This window comes from Salmo salar, chromosome 21 (assembly GCF_965601325.2).
Source record: "Salmo salar chromosome 21, fSalSal1, whole genome shotgun sequence".
Classification (NCBI taxonomy): domain Eukaryota; kingdom Metazoa; phylum Chordata; class Actinopteri; order Salmoniformes; family Salmonidae; genus Salmo; species Salmo salar.
Window position 1 is genome coordinate 21,990,800 of NC_138311.1, and position 19,544 is coordinate 22,010,343.

The following is a 19,544-nucleotide window of genomic DNA, read 5'->3' on the forward strand; positions in this document are numbered from 1 at the left end:
CAAACGTCCTGCACGGTGTTGGGCTGTAAGCACAACCCCCACCTGTGGACGTCGGGCCCTCATACCACCCTCATGGAGTCTGTTTCTGACCGTTTGAGCAGACACATGCACATTTGTGGCCTGCTGGAGGTCATTTTGCAGGGCTCTGGTAGTGCTCCTCCTGCTCCTCCTTGCACAAAGGCGGAGGTAGCGGTCCTGCTACTGGGTTGTTGCCCTCCTACGGCCTCCTCCACGTCTCCTGATGTACTGGCCTGTCTCCTGGTAGCGCCTCCATGCTCTGGACACTACGCTGACAGACACAGCAAACCTTCTTGCCACAGCTCGCATTGATGTGCCATCCTGGATGAGCTGCACTACCTGAGCCACTTGTGTGGGTTGTAGACTCCGTCTCATGCTACCACTAGAGTGAAAGCACCGCCAGCATTCAAAAGTGACCAAAACATCAGCCAGGAAGCATAGGAACTGAGAAGTGGTCTGTGGTTACTACCTGCAGAACCACTCCTTTATTGGGGGTGTCTTGCTTGTTGCCTATAATTTCCGCCTGTTGTCTATTCCATTTGCACAACAGCATGTGAAATGTATTGTCAATCAGTGTTGCTTCCTAAGTGGACAGTTTGATTTCACAAAAGTGTGATTGACTTGGAGTTACATTGTGTTGTTTAAGTGTTCCCTTTATTTTTTTGAGCAGTATATATATATATATATATATATATATATATATATATATATATATATATATATATATATATATATATATGATATATATATATGAAATTAAATAATAATGCATTTTGATGTACAATATCTAATCATGTTGCAATATGATTATCAAAAGAATAGCCTAATATAATAAACATTCTTTAAATTATTGTATTTTATTAACAGTTTCACTTTTTCATCCCTCATCACCCTACACACCCCTCATTGGTGTATCATGTGGCTCAAGTGGGTAGAGCATGGTGTATACACCGCTAGGGTTGTGGCTTCGTTTCCCACAGGGGCCACTTTGTAAAAAGTATGAAAGTTTGTCCACTCACTAGTGTAAGTTGCTCTGGATAAGACTGTCTGCTAAAATAAAAATGTATTACACTCTTTGTCTACATAACCTGGTTCAAGCATTCATGATATTACCCTGGAGAAGGTACAGGGATGCTGAAACTTTGGTGTTTTACTCAATAAATTACTGGGAGCTTTGAGTGTGCGACTCTTTTTATAGCCTACAGTTTACTCGCCATTAGTCAGCACCTCTAATAACTTTTTAGGGGTGCGCCACCTCATGCTTTTCACCAAAAACATGTTTTCAAATGATTTCACATGTGAAATTTCAAATATGAAATCATGAGTTTTTTTCCATAAGGGGAGGACACAAAAGTGCGTTTGTGCTCTAATGGGACATTCATTGTTTTCTTGTATTTTGTTATTGACCAAATTGGGTTAAGGACAGGCACTACTGTAGTTAAATATTCATAGAGAATGTCTCAGTCGTAAAAATGTTGTACCGGGAATAAACACAATATATAATCGTACATGCATATGTGTGTGTGTGTGTGTTCATCATTGACTAAATTAGGTGGAATGAAAAAAAAGACAAGCTTTAGAAACTAAATCAAATATGGGCCTTATGTGAGGCTGGAGCTTTGTCCTGGATTCATCAGGAGGCATCCCCCAGGCAACAATCCATTTGTTGGGTTGGGTATCGATCTGGAGGTCCAGGGATAAAGGACTCCTTCCACCCAGGGAGCCTGAGCAGGAGACGGACCTGAACTGGTATTCCAAGATTAAAACCTCTTGCTGTATGTCTATCTGAGGGAGAACAGGCTAGAGGAGCTGGATGCACTGGATGGAGAGGCTGAGACTAGCAGGCTGGAAAGGGCACCCTCAGGGGGGAACCTGCAGCCCTTACTGCCATCTATGGCCCGTAGAGTCTCCTCCTGCTGTCCTCACCGATCATCACCTCAAAGTCATTGAACATAGTAAAATAGAACACTGACAGATGCTTAAGCTTACAGTGTCAACAACTCCCTGAGAGGTTGACACCTCATTATGACTCTGAGGCTACTCTTGTATGGATACCATATACTGTATATAGCATTCTTATTGTTATTTTATTGTATAACTATTTCCTTTTTTATTTCTTACTTTTTAACTCTGCGTTGTTGGGAAAGGGCTCGTAAGTAAGCATTTCACGGTAAAGTCACTGCTTCGATTCGGCGCATGTGACAAATACAATTGTATTTTATTTGATACTAGCTAGATAAAATGTGAATAATCTGTCTCAATTCTCTGCTCACCATATCAGCGTAGCGTATGAGAACTGGGTGAATCTCAAGCTCCATCAGCAGGTCTCCCAGCAATTTCCTCCCATGGTACCTCTCCATCCTCAACCTCCTCTCAAGCTCCAGACTCGGTTTGAGGCCCAGCTCCTCTGCCTTCCTCTCCCCCACCTCACTGGCCTCCTGCTGGGCCTCATGTTCTAACATCAGCCTCACCTGTCGGAGCTTGGCCTGGAGGTCCTGGATCCTGTAGGTGGCCTTCTGTAACCTCACCTCCAGAGCTAGCACCCACTGCTCTTTCCCTGCCAAAGCCATAAGCTCCCTCCTAGACTTCCTCAGTCTGGTTTGGGCATCTCTGGCCATTCCCTCCCTTCTCCTCACAACCAGGATATGCTCATCATTCCCTTCTCATCTCTCTCCGGTAGACCTCTGGGGATATCTGGATAGCATTCAACCCACTTCACCCAGTTCTCCTACCCCTGTGTCAATGCTGGTGCAGGTCTACCCACTGGTAGGCAAGTCGGGCAGCCCTTGAGCTCTTATAGAGGATATCCGCTATAAGCCATTGAACCTTGACAAACCACTCAGCCCCATCAGCATTGGTCAGTAGACTGAACTTCTCTGCCTTGATTGGACCAGGGACAAACATCAAAGGCCATCTGCATTGGAAAACAAAGGGCTAATTGGCCACCTTGGTCAGAGACGTAGGGGGTGGACCTTAACTTCTTTGGGAACGGGGGCAGTATTGAGTAGCTTGGATGAATAAGGTGCCCAGAGTAAACTGCCTGCAACTCAGGCCCAGAAGCTAGAATATGCATATAATTAGTAGATTTGGATAGAAAACAGTCTAAAGTTTCCAGAACTGTTCAAATAATGTCTGTGAGTATAAAAGAACTCATATGGCAGGCAAAAACATGAGAAAAATCCAACCAGGAAGTGGGAAATCTGAGGTTTGTAGTTTTTCAATTGATTGCCTATCCAATATACAGTGTAAATGGGGTCAGATTGGGGTCACTTCTTAAGGCTTCCACTAGATGTCACCAGTCTTTAGAACGTTGTTTCAGGCTTCTACTGTGAAAGGGGAGCGAATAAGACCTGTTTCAACCAGTGGTCTGGTTGAAAGCCTTGAGTTGTTGACCGCACGCGCGGCCGTGAGCACGAGCTCCGTTCCCTTTCCTTTCTAATGACAGAGGAATTGTCCGGTTGGAATATTATTGAAGATTTATGATAAAAACATCCTAAAGATTGATTCTACACATCGTTTGACATGTTTCTACGAACTCTAATGGAACTTTTTTTACTTTTCGTCTGGACTTTGTGAGCGCGCTTTGTGCATTTGGATTACTGGACTAAACGTGCGAACAAAAAGGAGGTATTTGGACATAAAGATGAACTTTATCGAACAAAACAAACATTTATTGTGGAACTGGGATTCCTGGGAGTGCATTCCGATGAAGATCATCAAAGGTAAGTGAATATTTATAACACTATTTCTGACTTTTGTTGACTCCACAACATGGCAGGTATCTGTATGGCTTGTTTTGGTGGCTGAGCGCTGTACTCAGATTATCGCATGGTGTGCTTTCACCGTAAAGCTTTTTTGAAATTTGACACAGTGGTTGCATTAAGGAGAAGTTTATTTATAATCCTATGCATAACTCTTGTATCTTTCATCAAAGTTCATGTTGAGTATTTCTGTAAATTGATGTGGCTCTCTGCAAAATCACCGGATGTTTTGTAGGCAAAACATTACTGAACATAACGCGCCAATGTAAACTGAGATTTTTGGATATAAATATGAACTTTATCGAACAAAACATACATGTATTGTGTAACATGAAGTCCTATGAGTGCCATCTGATTAAGATCATCAAAGGTTAGTGATTTTTTTATCTCTATTTCTGCTTTTTGTGACTCCTCTCTTTGGCTGGAAAATGGCTGTATGTTTTTTTGTGACCAGGCGCTGACCTAACATAATCATATGGTATGCTTTCGCCGTAAGGTCTTTTTGAAATCAGACACTGTGGCTGGATTAACAAGACGTTTATCTTTAAAATGGTGTATAATACTTGTATGTTTGAGGAATTTTAATTATGAGATTTCTGTTGTTTTGAATTTGGCGCCCTGCAATTTCACTGGCTGTTGTCGAGGTGGGACGCTAGATATCCCAGAGAAGTTAAGAGTCAGAGGTCAAAGGGACATTCCAATCAGAAGTGGCAGTGCGCTCGTCTTCGTCAATGACGTGCATGTTTTTGCAGAGAGGGACTATCACTTTCTCGCCAACGGTCTCTTTCATGGCGCCCAGATGTTCGACGAAAGAGAGAAGCCACATGATGCAGTGTTTTGTGTCTGAGCCTCTGTAGCCACTGACTACCACCACAAGCACCTCTTTAACCTCGGAGAAGAGAACCCACAGCTGCTCCAAGCTGTTGATTCATCCTGGAGTTTCATGGTCAGGGCACACAAGACTGACTGAAGAGCGTTCATATTGAAGGAGTGTTTGCAGTGTTGGACATGGTCCTGGAATGAGGCACTCTCTCTCTCTCTTGAGGCAGGTGTACAGGTTATCCATGGTTTCTACTTTCCCATCTAGCAGCACCTATCTGAGGCAACATTTTCCATTACACCAATAAGACACTGTCCAAACAACACAGTTTTTCACTTTCACAAACAAGTATTTTCAGTGCGGACCCTGAGCCATCTGTATGTTTGCCCTGACACTAACGATATTATGCAGACAACTAAGTGAAATGGAAATGTTTTCATATGACCATTCCTGCACATTTCACAAGTCGCTAATTGATTATTATTATATTATGTGTATGTTGCTTAGCAGCTCGAGATGGATGTGCATTAGCGAAATCATTGAATCATTACATTTTGCACTTAGGGAAAAAATACATGACGGGGGTGCTGAAAGGTATTTTCACAGGACTCCTGAAAGATTCATCTGTCAAGTGGTCGTCTAGTCGAGGCAAATGAAACACCGCACAATGGTGTTCAAATTTTCCATTGCTCATTCTTGAGTTTAATTGAAAGGAGCAGAGTGAAGAGAAGGGTGCTGTTTTGACAAAAGCTAACACCCAAAACAAAACATTTGACTGATGAGATGAAAGATTTGAGGGTGAAATTTTCCAGCTTTGCTTTAATTGCTTGTAAAGAAAGTGGGGGCCTCCAAGTCTAAAGGCTTCATGAGGAATAGTGGCCATTAGGCTTAAAAAAAGGAATTAAAAAGGTAAGTAAATATGTGTGTGATTGTGTGTCTTAGCCTCCGTGTGTGTCCATGCCTTACCGTGGTAGGGCTGGATGCTCATCAGAACATTCTGACAGTTGTGATCTGCAATCCAGGCCTCTTGCCATTCTTCAATCCATCTCGGGAACATTCCCAGTGCTGCATTCCAGAAAAATTGTCCTGAGACCCGAGATGTTTTTAGAACAAGAGAGACTTGGAAAAGTTCAACCACTCTCTCCAGGAAACAACTACTGGCACAGCCATACAACCCTAAACAGTGCCTTTTTCAAACTTGTTTGGACACTTCAGATTGTAATTTAATTCATATCCTTCATAGTTTATGAAACAGATCACATTACCTTTTGGGATTTAAGAATAACATTGACATACATTACATACAGAGGGTACTATATTATTGTGCTAGTGGCTGCCAAGCCATAAATATGTCTCCCTCACTCTGGCAACTATAGGCTTAAACATGCTGTCACTAAGCAATGCCATAGGGGTGTGATAGCTACAAGTCACTCCTATTGCACTGGCTCTGGGCCCTGTCAACGTGTTGAGAGGCGAGTGTCACAGTCTGCAGGACATCTAAAAGCTTTTCTGTTTACACAGCTCTACATCGGTTTTCAGTGTTTTATAAGGTAAAGAAAGAGACAGACCGGCATGGACATTAACATAGGCTCATGAGTAAAGGTGGCTATTTCACATAGCAGTACTGCTCCTTTGGCTATAGTAGTCGATCAAAAACAACGACAGGAGTGTTGTCTTAAAAGTTATAGGACATGAGAATTTTTAACAAGTAGTTAAAAAGTCACAGAATAAAAAATATATATATTATTGAGAGTTTCTAAATAAATTACATGGTTAAGTTATAACCCTTTTTTAAAGGCTTCTCTGGAGCATATTGACTACAGAGAGATAAACAAAAGGTTTTATAATTACAAGTAAACTTTTTGCTTGATTGTAGGATTGGGTTGCATTTGGTACCTTCCAGTATCAGGATTGAGAAACTCTTGGGTGTGTAATAGGACTTTATCCATATCTGTCAGTGTGGTATGTGTGCCGAGAAACAGCTTGCCTAATGCTGTGTGTGCATGAAATATATATCTCATAGTAGACAATCGAATAAAAAGGTAATGCAATGATGGTGGCGGTCGTAGCGTTAAATTGAATTGAACAATCTACACACCGTATTTTTCCTCATCCACTACTGCAGATAGATCTTGGGCCTATTTAGGCCATATAAAATGTAGTTCAAGTTGAAATCACGTCACAATTCACACCGTTTTATTCATGACACACAACAACAATACTACCCATTGTCTTGTGGCTTGCTATTAGCCTGGAGACACAGAGGGGTCAAGAGCAGGTCTGGGAGCAGATTTATGGCGTGTAATTACTCAGGAAATATCAGTAGGGGGAGAAAACTCGACACTGTGTTACTCTCAGATAAATCTATTGCCTCTCCCTACTGTCCAATCTATTTAGGTAATATAGAACTGTAATACAATACTTGAAACAAAAAAAAAATATGGACATGAGGGGAGGGTGACTTTTTTAGTGGAACTAGGGTCATCAATTTACAACTTAACAAAACTATTTAATTGGATGCTGTCTGTATGTGTGTGTGTATGTGTGTGCATCTCTGTGTGTCTGTATGCACTTCTGTGTGCCTACAATAGGGATGTGTTGTGGTCACTGTATGTGTACTGTTTGTGTCTGTCTGGTGTACAGTGTGTGTCGGTTATCCCAATACATGTTGCTGGTTAGGGGTAGAGAGCGGATCACCAAGCCTGTACCCTCTCTCCCCATCCCTTCTTCCCCAATCTAGGCCCTCCACCCCACCCAAACATTAATATACTGTACATTTTAACATACCAAAATTTAAGGCATGCTTGTCCGTTTCACTTGGGAATAGCCGGAGCATGGGGTTTTAAATATAGAAGCATGGGAAAGGAAGCAGCCTGACAGTGGTTTAGAGCTGGGAGATTGCATAAGCACAACTCCCAGTCCCACGGACTGATAAGACCCTGAATCACCAAAGGGGTTCTCGTTCGCTGCATCCGTGAAACAAAGTTTCCTCGGTTAGTTGGTTTTCAGCAGCGACTCTACTTCACAGGAGACCGACTGGGCTCCAGATTTTGCGTGTGACCTTCCAGGGACAGAAGATGAATTAATCTACAGATATAAGTCAAGGTATTATCTTACCTCATTTGCACACACTGTATATATACTTTTTCTACTGTATTATTGACTGTATGTTTGTTTATTCCATGTGTAACTCTGTGTTGTTGTATGTGTCAAACTGCTTTGCATGATCTTGGCCAGGTCGTAGTTGTAAATGAGAACTTGTTCTCAACTAGCCTACCTGGTTAAATGAAGGTGAAATAAATAAATAAAAAATGTATCCAGTGGCGTAAAGTACTTAATTAGTACTTTCAAGTATTTTTACTTAAGTATTTTGTTGTTGTAGTTGTGTATATGTACTTTAGTTTACTACACTACATTCCTAAAGAAAATATTTACCTTTTACTACCATACATTTTCTCTGACAACCAAAAGTACTCGTTACATATCGAATGCTCAGGAAGGACAGCAATATTGTCAAATTTACGCACCTATTAATACAACACATCGTCATCCCTACTGCCTCTGATCTGGCGTATTCACTAAACACAAAGAGTGTGTTTATAAATGAGTGCTGGCGTGTGCCCCTGTCTGTTCATAAATTTAAAAAACTAGAAAATCGTGCCATCTGGTTTGCTTAATATAAAGAATATGATATATAGCTTTATATATTATTTTTTACTTTTACTTAAGTAAATCGGTTGGGTGCTGTCAATTGCTGTACTTTTTAACTAATTGTTTGGTGTTTTTATATCTACTCACAACTCCCAGTATAACTTTTAGCTTTAAATGACAAATCCATCCTGGTTGTACCACTGTATCAGTTTTGACAGTATACGTAGACACAAGCCGTATATTAGAACATTTAGATAGTACATTTGTCTGCATTCCTCTCCACATCTGTTTTTAGTGACTCCCATGTCCCAAGAGATAAATTCATTAATTTAGAAAATATTCAGTAAACAGCTGGCCATTCACTTTTTACCAGCTGTTAGAGATAAAAATACAAATGTTTAGTGTCAAACAATACAAAGCAACTTGATATTTCAAGCGGATGTTCTCTCTCCCTCTTCAGTCATCTATTTTTAAAAGAAAAAAATGACATGACAAGCCGTTACCCATTTGAGTCACTCTTATCTGCACCGAAAGTATGCTAGCCATTTTTTGTTGATTATTGAGGGCGAAGTGAGGTGTTAATCTGGCAGGGCATGGATTAATAAGTAATTTTTCAAACTGCTACAAGTTGTTGGAAAATGATGTGTAAAAGCAGTTGCTGGCATGCATTTGCCAGACTGTAATGTAGTCATCTGTAGCCTGGTTCTGGCATCAGCCGGTTTTCAACCCTATTGCTAGTGTACCATGTGGTCTTAATGATGCCAGCCTGAGGCCAGAGACCTTTACTTTACATTTGCCTTGTAATCTAGAAGATCAAATGGTGGGAAACAACATGTTGATGGTGATGATACTCAGTAGGACGCACTATCTGCACACCTGATAGGTAGTTTCAGGTGCAAACATGATGTATTACCATTACTGAATTGTCATTGTTTGATTAACTATGGACAGTATCTATTTCTGACAGATGGAAAATCGACAGACTATTTTGACCTGCCTTATTGTGATCCACATGGCCTTAGCACGTGAGCAACAATTACACTACTTCGCTTGACTTGGTCCTCCAACCTACTTTTCAATACTCTTCTTTTGAGGACAGTTGAATTTTTATCCTGCTACAGCAATGTCTACAGCAGTCTAGTCCTCTAATTGTCATGCTACAGCAAAAACATATAAGGCATTTAAAAGTGGGGGAGAAAGCAGTACAGTGCCTTGCAAAAGTATTCATCCCCCTTGGCGTTTTTCCAATTTTGTTGCATTACAACCTGTAATTTTAATTGGATTTTTATTTGGATTTCATGTAATGAACATGCCCAAAATAGTCCAAATTGGTGACGTGAAATGAAAAAAATTACTTGTTTAAATGTATTTTTTTTACTTGTAAAATTTGTACGTGTATATGTATTCACCCACTTTGCTATGAAACCCCTAAATGAGATCTGGTGCAACCAATTACCTTCAGAAGTCACATAATTAGTTAAATAAAGTCCACCAGTGTGCAATCTAAGTGTCACATGATCTCAGTATATATACACCTGTTCTGAAACGCCCCAGTGTCTGCAACACCACTAAGCAAGGGGCACCACCAAGCAAGCGGCACCATGAAGACCAAGGAGCTCTCCAAACAGGTCGGGGACAAAGTTGTGGAAAGGTACAGATCAGAGTTGGGTTATAAAAAAATATCCGAAACTTTGAACATCCCACAGAGCACCATTAAATCCCTTTTAAAAAATGGAAAGAATATGGCACCACAACAAACCTGCCAAGAGATGGCCGCCCACCAAAACTCACGGACCAGGCAAGGAGGGCATTAATCAAAGAGGCAACAGAGACCAAAGATAACGCTGAAAGAGCTGCAAAGCCCCACAGCGGAGATTTGATTATTTGTCCATAGGACCACTTTAAGCCGTACACTCCACAGAGCTGGGCTTTACAGAAGAGTGGCCAGAAAAAGCCATTGCTTAAAGAAAAAAAATAAGCAAACAATTTTGGTGTTCGCCAAAAGGCATGTGGGAGACTCCCCAAACATATGGAAGAAGGTACTCTGGTCAGATGAGACTGAAATTGAGCTTTTTGGCCATCAAGGAAAAAGCTATGTTTTGTGCAAACCCAACACCTCTCATCACCTCGAGAACACCATCTCCACAGTGAAGCATGGTGGTGGCAGTATCATGCTGTGGGGATGTTTTTCATCGGCAGGGACTGGGAAACTGGTCAGAATTGAAGGAATGGTGGATGGCACTAAATACAGGGAAATTCTTGAGGGAAACCTGTTTCAGTCTTCCAGAGATTTGAGACTGGGACGGAGGTTCACCTTCCAGCAGGACAATGACCCTAAGCATACTGCTAAAGCAACACTCGAGTGGTTTAAGGGGAAACATTTAAATGTCTTGGAATGGTCTAGTCAAAGTCCAGACCTCAATCCAATTGAGAATCGGTGGAATGACTTAAATATTGCTGTACACCAGTGGATCCCATCCAACTTGAAGGAGCTGGAGCAGTTTTTCCTTGAATAATGGGCAAAAATACCAGTGGCTAGATGTGCCAAGCTTATAGAGACATACCCCAAGAGACTTGCAGCTGTAATTGCTGCAAAAGGTGTCTCTACAAAGTATTGACTTTGGGGGGTGAATAGTTATGCACGCTCAAATTTTCTGTTGTTTTGTTTTATTTCTTGTTTGTTTCATAATAAAAAATATTTTGCATCTTCAAAGTGGTAGGCATGCTGTGTAAATCAAATGATACAAATCCCCCCAAAAATCTATTTTAATTCCTGTTTGTAAGGCAACAAAATAGGGAAAATGCCAAGGGGGGTGAATACTTTTGCAAGCCACTGTATATCTCCGAACTGTCCTATTCCAAATAGAAGAGCTATGTGGTCCAACAGTTGTTTCCCTGTCAGTTTTTATACCACCTAAAAATAATGGAAAAACACATTCTAACTAGTGTCTACTGATTCAGTAGTACTAAAAGAGACATGTGAGACTGTGGAATATTTCACTGCCTCTTCCCTCGCTCCGTAATGGTCAGGGATTTATATGAAACATAATTTTTGGTTGACACAGCCATGGACATGAAATCACCAACCCACTGCCTATAATCTTCAGTTCTATCGAATGGTTGATGTTTTTTTCTCTTATTTTCTAATAGATTGGGAGTTGGGATAAACGGGTCTGCTGTCACGATGTGTTTACTTTTCACCAACTCTTGTTTATTTCTAGGGCTTAGCGAGGGAGGCTACGTTGCACAGTGCAACAGGCTGACGTTCGACCACTACGTGCATGGTTACTGCCTCCCAAACTTCAACCAGAGCATGGAAGCTAGCAACTATCAGCACAGATGTCCCTGGCCAACCTTTAAAGGGTGCGTGTGTGTACCCCTACAACAGAGGGGTTTGGTGTACAGCCTGACCTGTCTCTAGCCTTCCTGCCTATTGTATTTTGTATTGGGGGGGGGGGGGGGGGGCTGAGCTCACATCCCCTGGCTGATGAGTGAAAACAGAGGAAAGGGCTAAGTATAGCCGCGTATGACCATTTTTAATGGCTATATCGGTAAAGATATATGACCTTTAGTCATTCGAAAGTCAGACTTTTCCTGTCTCCAGTGTTTTTTGTTTAACTTCAGGTTTGAGCTAATTACATTTTTTGGAGGGGTAGTCTAGTGTACATGTCTAGCCACACTGCTCCACTCGTATTTCTCCGACATCACATGTTTGTTCAGAGCGAAGATGTAGCGCTAGCCCATTAATTACACTGTAATAATTCATATATTACTGTTGACATCGCCTGCAGGGCCCAAGCCCTGGAGAACTAAATGGTGTGTTAGGGTGGTGTCTCTTTAACACGGGGAACAGAACAACCGGTTACACCCTGAAATGTGAGCGATTGGTTCACAGTAGTCCAGGCTGTTTAGTACATGCAACTTTTATTAGTCTGTTTTGACAGTGGCTCCGGCCCATTTCTTCCTGAAGTGTGCACTTGTTCACTCCCCACTAAAAGGAATGGAGTGAGTGAATGCCCACTTCAGGAGAGAAATAGAGAATTGGAACATTATGTTTTTTCCCCTTTTCACCATCAGCTCCTACATCATTTTGAAGCACTGTGTGGAACAAGTGGCCACCAGTACCAGGTGTGTGGAGCCTTCACTGAAGGATGACATCTTCCTAGAGGTGCACCAGATGTTCTTCTCACTCTGCTCGCGTGTGGAGGACCCGGCTTTCGCTGTCCTGATGTTGCTGATTCTGCCTTGTATCATCACCATTCTGCTCCTCCCCCTGCTGTGTGACCACATCACCACATCCACTGGGCTCTGAGAGCCAACACTCTTGGTGGACAAATCTTACAAATGCACACACACACACACAAAATACACATTCACGTGAGACACACTAGACGTAGCAAATAGTAAGTTGGATATCTGTTTAACATTCATAAACACACATTTTTGCATACCCATATATTGTATGTTGAATAATGGTACTTAGTATTGTAATACATTGTTATGTTCTTAAATAAGTGTCATAATTGTTGAAGCCGTGTTGAATGGACCAAACTGCAGGCGGAATGTGGATACTCATCTTTTAATGTAAAGAATAATAAATTAAAGCAAAGTATACACAGGGAAACAATAAACACGAAACTCACGACATGCTAACAGGCTTACTACAAACAAAAAAACTAGCAGTGTTTGCACAACCACCCACAAACCCAAGTGACAAACATACTCCTAAATATATGACTCCCAATCAGGAACAACGATCCCCAGCTGTTCCTGATCAGGAGTCACAAGACTAACACAGAAACAGACAAACTAGACAACACATACAGACTTCTTCTGCCACGTCCTGACCAAAATACTACACCACTACTCCCTCTGCTGGTCAGGACGTGACAGAACCCCCCCCCCCTAAAGGTGCAGACCCCGGAATGCACTTTAACACAAAAATCCCCAATACCACAACAAAAAATAATACCCCCTAAACAAAAAAGGGAGGGAAGGGAGGATGGCTGCCGTCAACAACGGCACTGTGCTACACCCTCCCTCCCCAACCCACCTATCCTGGAGGTGGCTCTGGTTCCGGCCTCCTGCCCTCCAGGTTGTAGGCAGACTCATTGGGGTCCGGGTCGTAGACAGACTCAATTTGTTGTGGCTCGTGGGTAGGTTCCCTCATTTCCACGCTGTAGGCAGACTCATTTTCAACACAGTCACATTCAGATCCGGGTCGCAGGCAGGCCCCCCTCGCTTCCGGGTCGCAGGCAGACCCACCCGCTTCCGGGTCGCAGGCAGACCCACCCGCTTCCGGGTCGCAGGCAGACCCACCCGCTTCCGGGTCGCAGGCAGACCCACCCGCTTCCGGGTCGCAGGCAGACCCACCCGCTTCCGGGTCGCAGGCAGACTCACCCGCTTCCAGGTCGCAGGCAGACTCACCCGCTTCCGGGTCGCAGGCAGACTCACCCGCTTCCGGGTCGCAGGCAGACTCACCCGCTTCCGGGTCGCAGGCAGACTCACCCGCTTCCGGGTCGCAGGCAGACCCCTTCGCTTCCGGGTCGCAGGCAGACCCCTTCGCTTCCGGGTCGCAGGCAGACCCACCCGCTTCCGGGTCGCAGGCAGACCCACCCGCTTCCGGGTCGCAGGCAGACTCACCCGCTTCCGGGTCGCAGGCAGACTCACCCGCTTCCGGGTCGCAGGCAGACTCACCCGCTTCCGGGTCGCAGGCAGACTCACCCGCTTCCGGGTCGCAGGCAGGCCCCTCTGGTTCCGGGTCGCAGGCAGGCCCCTCTGGTTCCGGGTCGCAGGCAGGCCCCTCTGGTTCCGGGTCGCAGGCAGACCACTCTGGTTCCGGGTCGCAGGCAGACCCCTCTGGTTCCGGGTCGCAGGCAGTCTCCCTCGGTTCCGGACTAGACACTGTTGCCGGATACTCTGGACTGCACACTGGTGCCGGATACTCTGGACTGCACACTGGTGCCGGATACTCTGGACTGCACACTGGTGCCGGATACTCTGGACTGCACACTGGTGACGGGCTCTTGAGGCTGGGCCGACGCACTGGAAGCCTGGTGCGTGGGGCTGGTAGAGGTGGTACCAGGCTGAAGACACGCACCCTAGGGCTAGTGCGAGGAGCGAGAACAGGCTGAATAGGACTAGGCCGACTCATGGGAAGCTTGGTCCGGGTTGCTGGTACTGGTCATGCCATACTGGAGGTACTCACTTCCGGGATAGAACGAGAGGTGGGAACCGGAAAGACTGGGCCATGGAGGCGCACAGGTGGCCTTGACCGCACCGCCTGCACAACCCGTCCTGGCTGGATGGTGAGATAGTGCGCAGCTCAGCAAAACACGGCGCCCTCCACTCCATACGCTCCTCCACATAATCACGGGTAGCTGGCTTATGGCTCTTCCTTGGCCTAGCCAAACTACCCGTGTGCCCCCCCAATTTTTTTTATTGGGGGTGCCTCTCCGGCTTCCTCGCCAGTCGTGTACCCCGGTAGCGTTCCCGGTCCTCACCAGCCTTTTGCCGTTCCTCCCTCTCTCTTACCACCTGTCCCCATGGAAGGCGATCCTTTCCAGCCTGGATCTCCTCCCAAGTGTAGGAGCCTTTTCCCTCCAAGATCTCCTCCCAGGTCCATTTCTCACCATAGTCCATGTACTCAGCGTTCCTCTCCTTTTTCCGCTGCTTGGTCTTGTTTTGGTGGGTGGTTCTGTCATAATTGTTGAAGCCGTGTTGAATGGACCAAACTGCAGGCGGAATGTGGATACTCATCTTTTAATGTAAAGAATAATAAATTAAAGCAAAGTATACACAGGGAACCAATAAACACGAAACTCACGACAGGCTTACTACAAACAAAAAGACTAGCAGTGTTAGCACAACCACCCACAAACCCAAGTGACAAACATACTCCTAAATATATGACTCCCAATCAGGAACAACGATCCCCAGCTGTTCCTGATCAGGAGTCACAAGACTAACACAGAAACAGACATACTTGACAACACATACAGACTTCTTCTGCCACGTCCTGACCAAAATACTACACCACTACTCCCTCTGCTGGTCAGGACGTGACAATAAGTCTTGAATAAAAATTTGATAGATTTATTTGAAACACATAAATATTTATTTTCAGACAAAAAAATAACAATTTGTTTTACAGTAGTTTGAAAACCCCTTTACAACAATAACAGGCTGAACCGCTATTCAAGTATCCACATAACATAAGTATCTTTCAGTATTGCTAATGCTAAAGTAATTCATAATTTATCATAAAATGAACTCATAGTCTTTTTTCTCAGACAGCCAAACCCCACTTCATCAGGTATCGTTTTCAAAGCAGAAAGACTTATCTTTGTGTGTTGGTGTATGTGTGTCACTATATTTGTGTGTGACATGGCTTCAGGCTGATTTTAACACAGGTATAGCATGTATAAACCATACTCACCTTCTTAAGAGTGACACTAAAAACATGGTCCTTCATTGAGGGATATGTAATAAGTCCTTCATTACAAGTGAGCTGCAGAAAATTCTTTAAATGCCACAAGACCGTCAATTAAAGTCAAATTCACCTACCTACCTAACTCACCTACCTAACAATAAGCCCGTTAATCTACTTCCCCAGAGTCCCCAGAGTCTGATGAACTAGTGGATACCATTTTTTGTCTCTGCATCCAGTATGCAGGAAGGTAGTTTTGTGAGTCAAAGCTAACTAGCATTAGAACAATGACTGGTGCTAATGCTAACTGTTCCAGTAGACTTCCAGTCATTGTGTTAATGCTAGTTAGCATTGAGGTAACTAGCTCGTAGCTTCATTGCCAAAATCTTGAACTTTCCCTTTAAAGGGGACCTTCACCTTTATAACTTTATATTCATTACATGGTGCAAACTTGGAGGACAGGTTGGGAATGACCCATTAATTAAAATGAAAGAAACTGGACATACACTAGGATGTTGCCACAGGGTTAGCAGTGCTATCTTATTACTTATGAAGGTAGATACATAACAAAGATATACAGGTAATCTATTTGCATACATTTCTGATTGTCTACAGTACTTCTTAATGCCATCACAAATGTCCTAGTCTTCCAATCAAATGAAGAAAAAAAAAGGTCCAGAGACTTCAAGTGAGAGAAGGGTAAGTAACAGCGGCTAAAAAAATAACAACGCTATATTCCTAGATTTTGGGTGGGTGGTCTGGTCTGTGCTACCATGGAGGTATCAGGCGACGAAACATTGTGGATTCCCAACATCTAACATGCCAGGCCTTTTTCACGGGCCTAGAACTATTTTCTTTTCATGTCCCTGCTCCAAAACTTGAGGAATCCAGACAGAACAGAAGAAAGTGGCAACACTATACCTTTTTATTATCTTGAATAATAACCACTCTTCCAAATCTTTCTTTTTTCGTAATGACAGAGTGATTGTTTTACTGAGTGTAGACCTATCCACCACAGGGCCACGGGGATCTCTGGTAGCCCTCAACACACCAGCAAGCCCGTGTTCTCAAACAACAAAGACCTTTTGACTTCACATCGAGTGAGGGGGAAGCTTTCTCCTCTTGCCCTCTTCCCATTTTCATGTCTGCCGCCATGGTAACTGTGATACCTTTTGCCTTTGACATGCCAAACGCACTGCCAGTAGCTGTCTATTACTCCAAGCCCAGAGTAGAGCACGACCACTTTGGTCTGAGATTCTATTGACTTAAGTCCTTCCTTCAGAAGCCAAGTTGACGCTAGCATACCTCCAGTTTAACAGAGCAGCAGAAGAGACAGTGCAGACAAAGTAGAGCCTATCAAAACAACATTCCTGGAAACGTATTATATAGGCCTATACATTCAATAAGTCTCACATGGTAGGGCTAAGCAGGTTGTCCATACACAACATGGCATTGCAATCCCAGTATCTACACTCTTAGGGAAAAAAAGGTGCTAAGTAGTAGTACCATGTAGGGTTCTTCGGATTGTCCCCATAGGGGAACCCTTTGCAGAGGGTTCTACCTCGAATCTTTTATATAGTGTTCGTTATAGAACCCCCTGTATATGGTTCTACCTAGAGCATGCTGGGAAATACTGTATGATATATGGTTCTATGAAGAACCCTTGCCTTCCAAGGTACCCTTCTTGCCTTCCAAAGAATCCTTATTGCCATCTAAAGAATTATCAAAGAACACTTTCCTCCAAAAACAATTCTTTGTAAGGGAAAGGGTTCTACCAAGAACCTTTAACATTCTAAGAACCCTTTGTTTTCAAAAAGGGATCTTCAGATCAAAACCGTTCTTGGTAGAACCCTATCCCTCCGCAAATAACCTTTTTGGAACCCTTTTTTCTAAGAGTGTAGTGTTTGTACAACAAGAGTCAATAAGACGTGATGTTACACTTCTCTAGTGGGGTCTGTTTAAAAAAACAAAAAACAGCAGTATCATATTATACAATACATCATTTCGTGAAATTCAGCAGACGCTTCAATATTTGAAACATGGTCTCCACTTCACGTGTATCAATTTAAACCTATGGTTCTGAAGCACAGTTCATGATAACATAGTCCATTTTAAACAGACAGACAAACATTCTGTGTGGGGTATAAACTTGAACCTTGGGGAAAAGAGTCCATTCCAATCACTGTACATGTTAAACACATGCCAAGTTGTATATAATCACTTCTGAACCCCCTGTGTGTATAATTTTAAATATTCACTTGAATGATTTGTGTACACAACAGGGACCCAAAACCAATGATCAATGATGTATTTGCTTTCCAAAGGTTAGTTTTACCTGATGCTTTAGTACCCTTCACATCCAAAAGTTGCCTACAGAACATGGAAGTACACAATGACAGTGGTGCTATACAGTGAATTTGACACCTGTGGCATAATTCCAGTGACTTTGACAAAGGTTTTTAATACTGTTAATAATTACAAATTCCTCCAACTAACAGGCATTTAGAATGCATCCCATATGTCAATATCGCTTCATACAATTATGGCAACTAACAAACTGAAGTAAATAGGTAGGCTAACATTTAAATCGGTGAGGTCACGAAAAATTTAAACATGTTCAAGGTCAGCAGATCTCAATGTGTTTACTTGTATGCATCCACAATCATTGGATTGGCCTGTTGGACAGAATATACCTTATAAAGTAAACCTCTCCAAAACACATGTAATCCTCATGTACTGTATCTTCGTTTCAGGGAGAACTGCATTGAGAGGGGATCAACGAATGTATCTTCTCCTGTTATTGGACCAGGGAACTGGTGTGTCAGTGCAGGTGAATCACAAAGGTCAAAGGTGAACGTATCCTGTGAGGAGCACACAACTAAAGGGAGTGCACACAGTGAAAATAAATAAAAGGGAATGCCGAACTTCCTGTTTGGTTAACGTCGTCATTGAATTTCACTGATAATGGCTACAGTACGAAGAAGGGTAAAAAGGCAGTTATGCTGAGGAGGCAGTGGAGTATTGGCTCCCAGTGAAACCAGTGTGGCTGTCATACAACCAGTGTTCATTCCACCGGTGCCCCAAATAAATGGGTCTCCAACACTGGTAGGAAAAACCAACCTACTGAAGTACTTGGGGTTGTTGTCATTGCACTTACGCCCGGAACCTGTAGAGAGCTTGACCGTTAAAAGGAAGAGGAAGAACCCATGTCCAGGGTTTGAGTGGGGACGAGAGTTTATGAATTATTGTTCTGTGTTTAAAAGGTGCAATGTCCATGTCACGCACTTGAGGATTCCTGACACGCTCAGCAACTGTAGGGCAGTAGAGCTACTGACCTCTTTGAGAGAAAAAACTATGTTGCAGCAGGAAAAACAGAAACAAATTATAACAGTGGGGTTATTCCTTTACATCATTTTTAGATCAAAGTACAGCAGAATTTGCATATAATATATGTTTATACAGTATATATATACATAAGGTTTCTCTGTTGGATGAAAATCCTACCATCATCTGAGTGTTTTCAAGACACAGCTCCGGACGTAATAAGAAGCATGCTCGTGATTGGAAGATGGAGAGAGCCTTGGAAGATGGAGAGAGCCTATTGGGCCTACCCGTGTGACGTGTCTACACAAGCATGTGAATCTCATTATACTCGTCCCGACCATCCTCGTCAAAATTGGGGGAGTCCTCATTTTCCCCGTCGAGCTGTAAGAGCGAGAGATGTTGGGATGTCATCAGAATCTTCATTCATAGTGTCTTGATGCTTTGGCCAATATAGTGAAACAATAATAGAATAATAGTCATTTAGCAGACATTTTAATCCAAAGCGATTTACAGTCATGCGTGCATACATTTTACATGTGGC

The 19,544-nt window shown here is 43.1% G+C and overlaps 2 protein-coding genes across 4 annotated transcripts in view; one reads left to right on the top strand and one right to left on the bottom strand.

Moving 5' to 3' along the window:
* Positions 1-7,472: 7,472 nt before the first annotated feature.
* On the top strand, positions 7,473-12,864 carry LOC145862562 (receptor activity-modifying protein 1). The gene is made up of 4 exons (XM_082967035.1): positions 7,473-7,704; positions 9,218-9,275; positions 11,472-11,613; positions 12,328-12,864. Exons 2-4 carry the CDS (start codon positions 9,218-9,220, stop codon positions 12,560-12,562), a joined length of 435 nt encoding a protein of 144 aa, XP_082823161.1. The 5' UTR covers positions 7,473-7,704; the 3' UTR covers positions 12,563-12,864.
* A 2,480-nt stretch (positions 12,865-15,344) lies between these two features.
* The window catches only part of slc4a3 (solute carrier family 4 member 3), a 124,486-nt gene continuing 120,286 nt past the window's right edge, over positions 15,345-19,544 (bottom strand). For 2 of the 3 annotated variants that reach the window (XM_014164421.3, XM_045704527.2), the window contains one exon: positions 15,345-19,384. In XM_014164421.3, coding sequence (XP_014019896.1) covers positions 19,304-19,384 — 81 coding nt within the window. In that variant the 3' untranslated portion in view covers positions 15,345-19,303. The remainder of the gene's footprint in view (positions 19,385-19,544) is intronic. The other variant, XR_001323203.3, reaches the window with a different exon arrangement.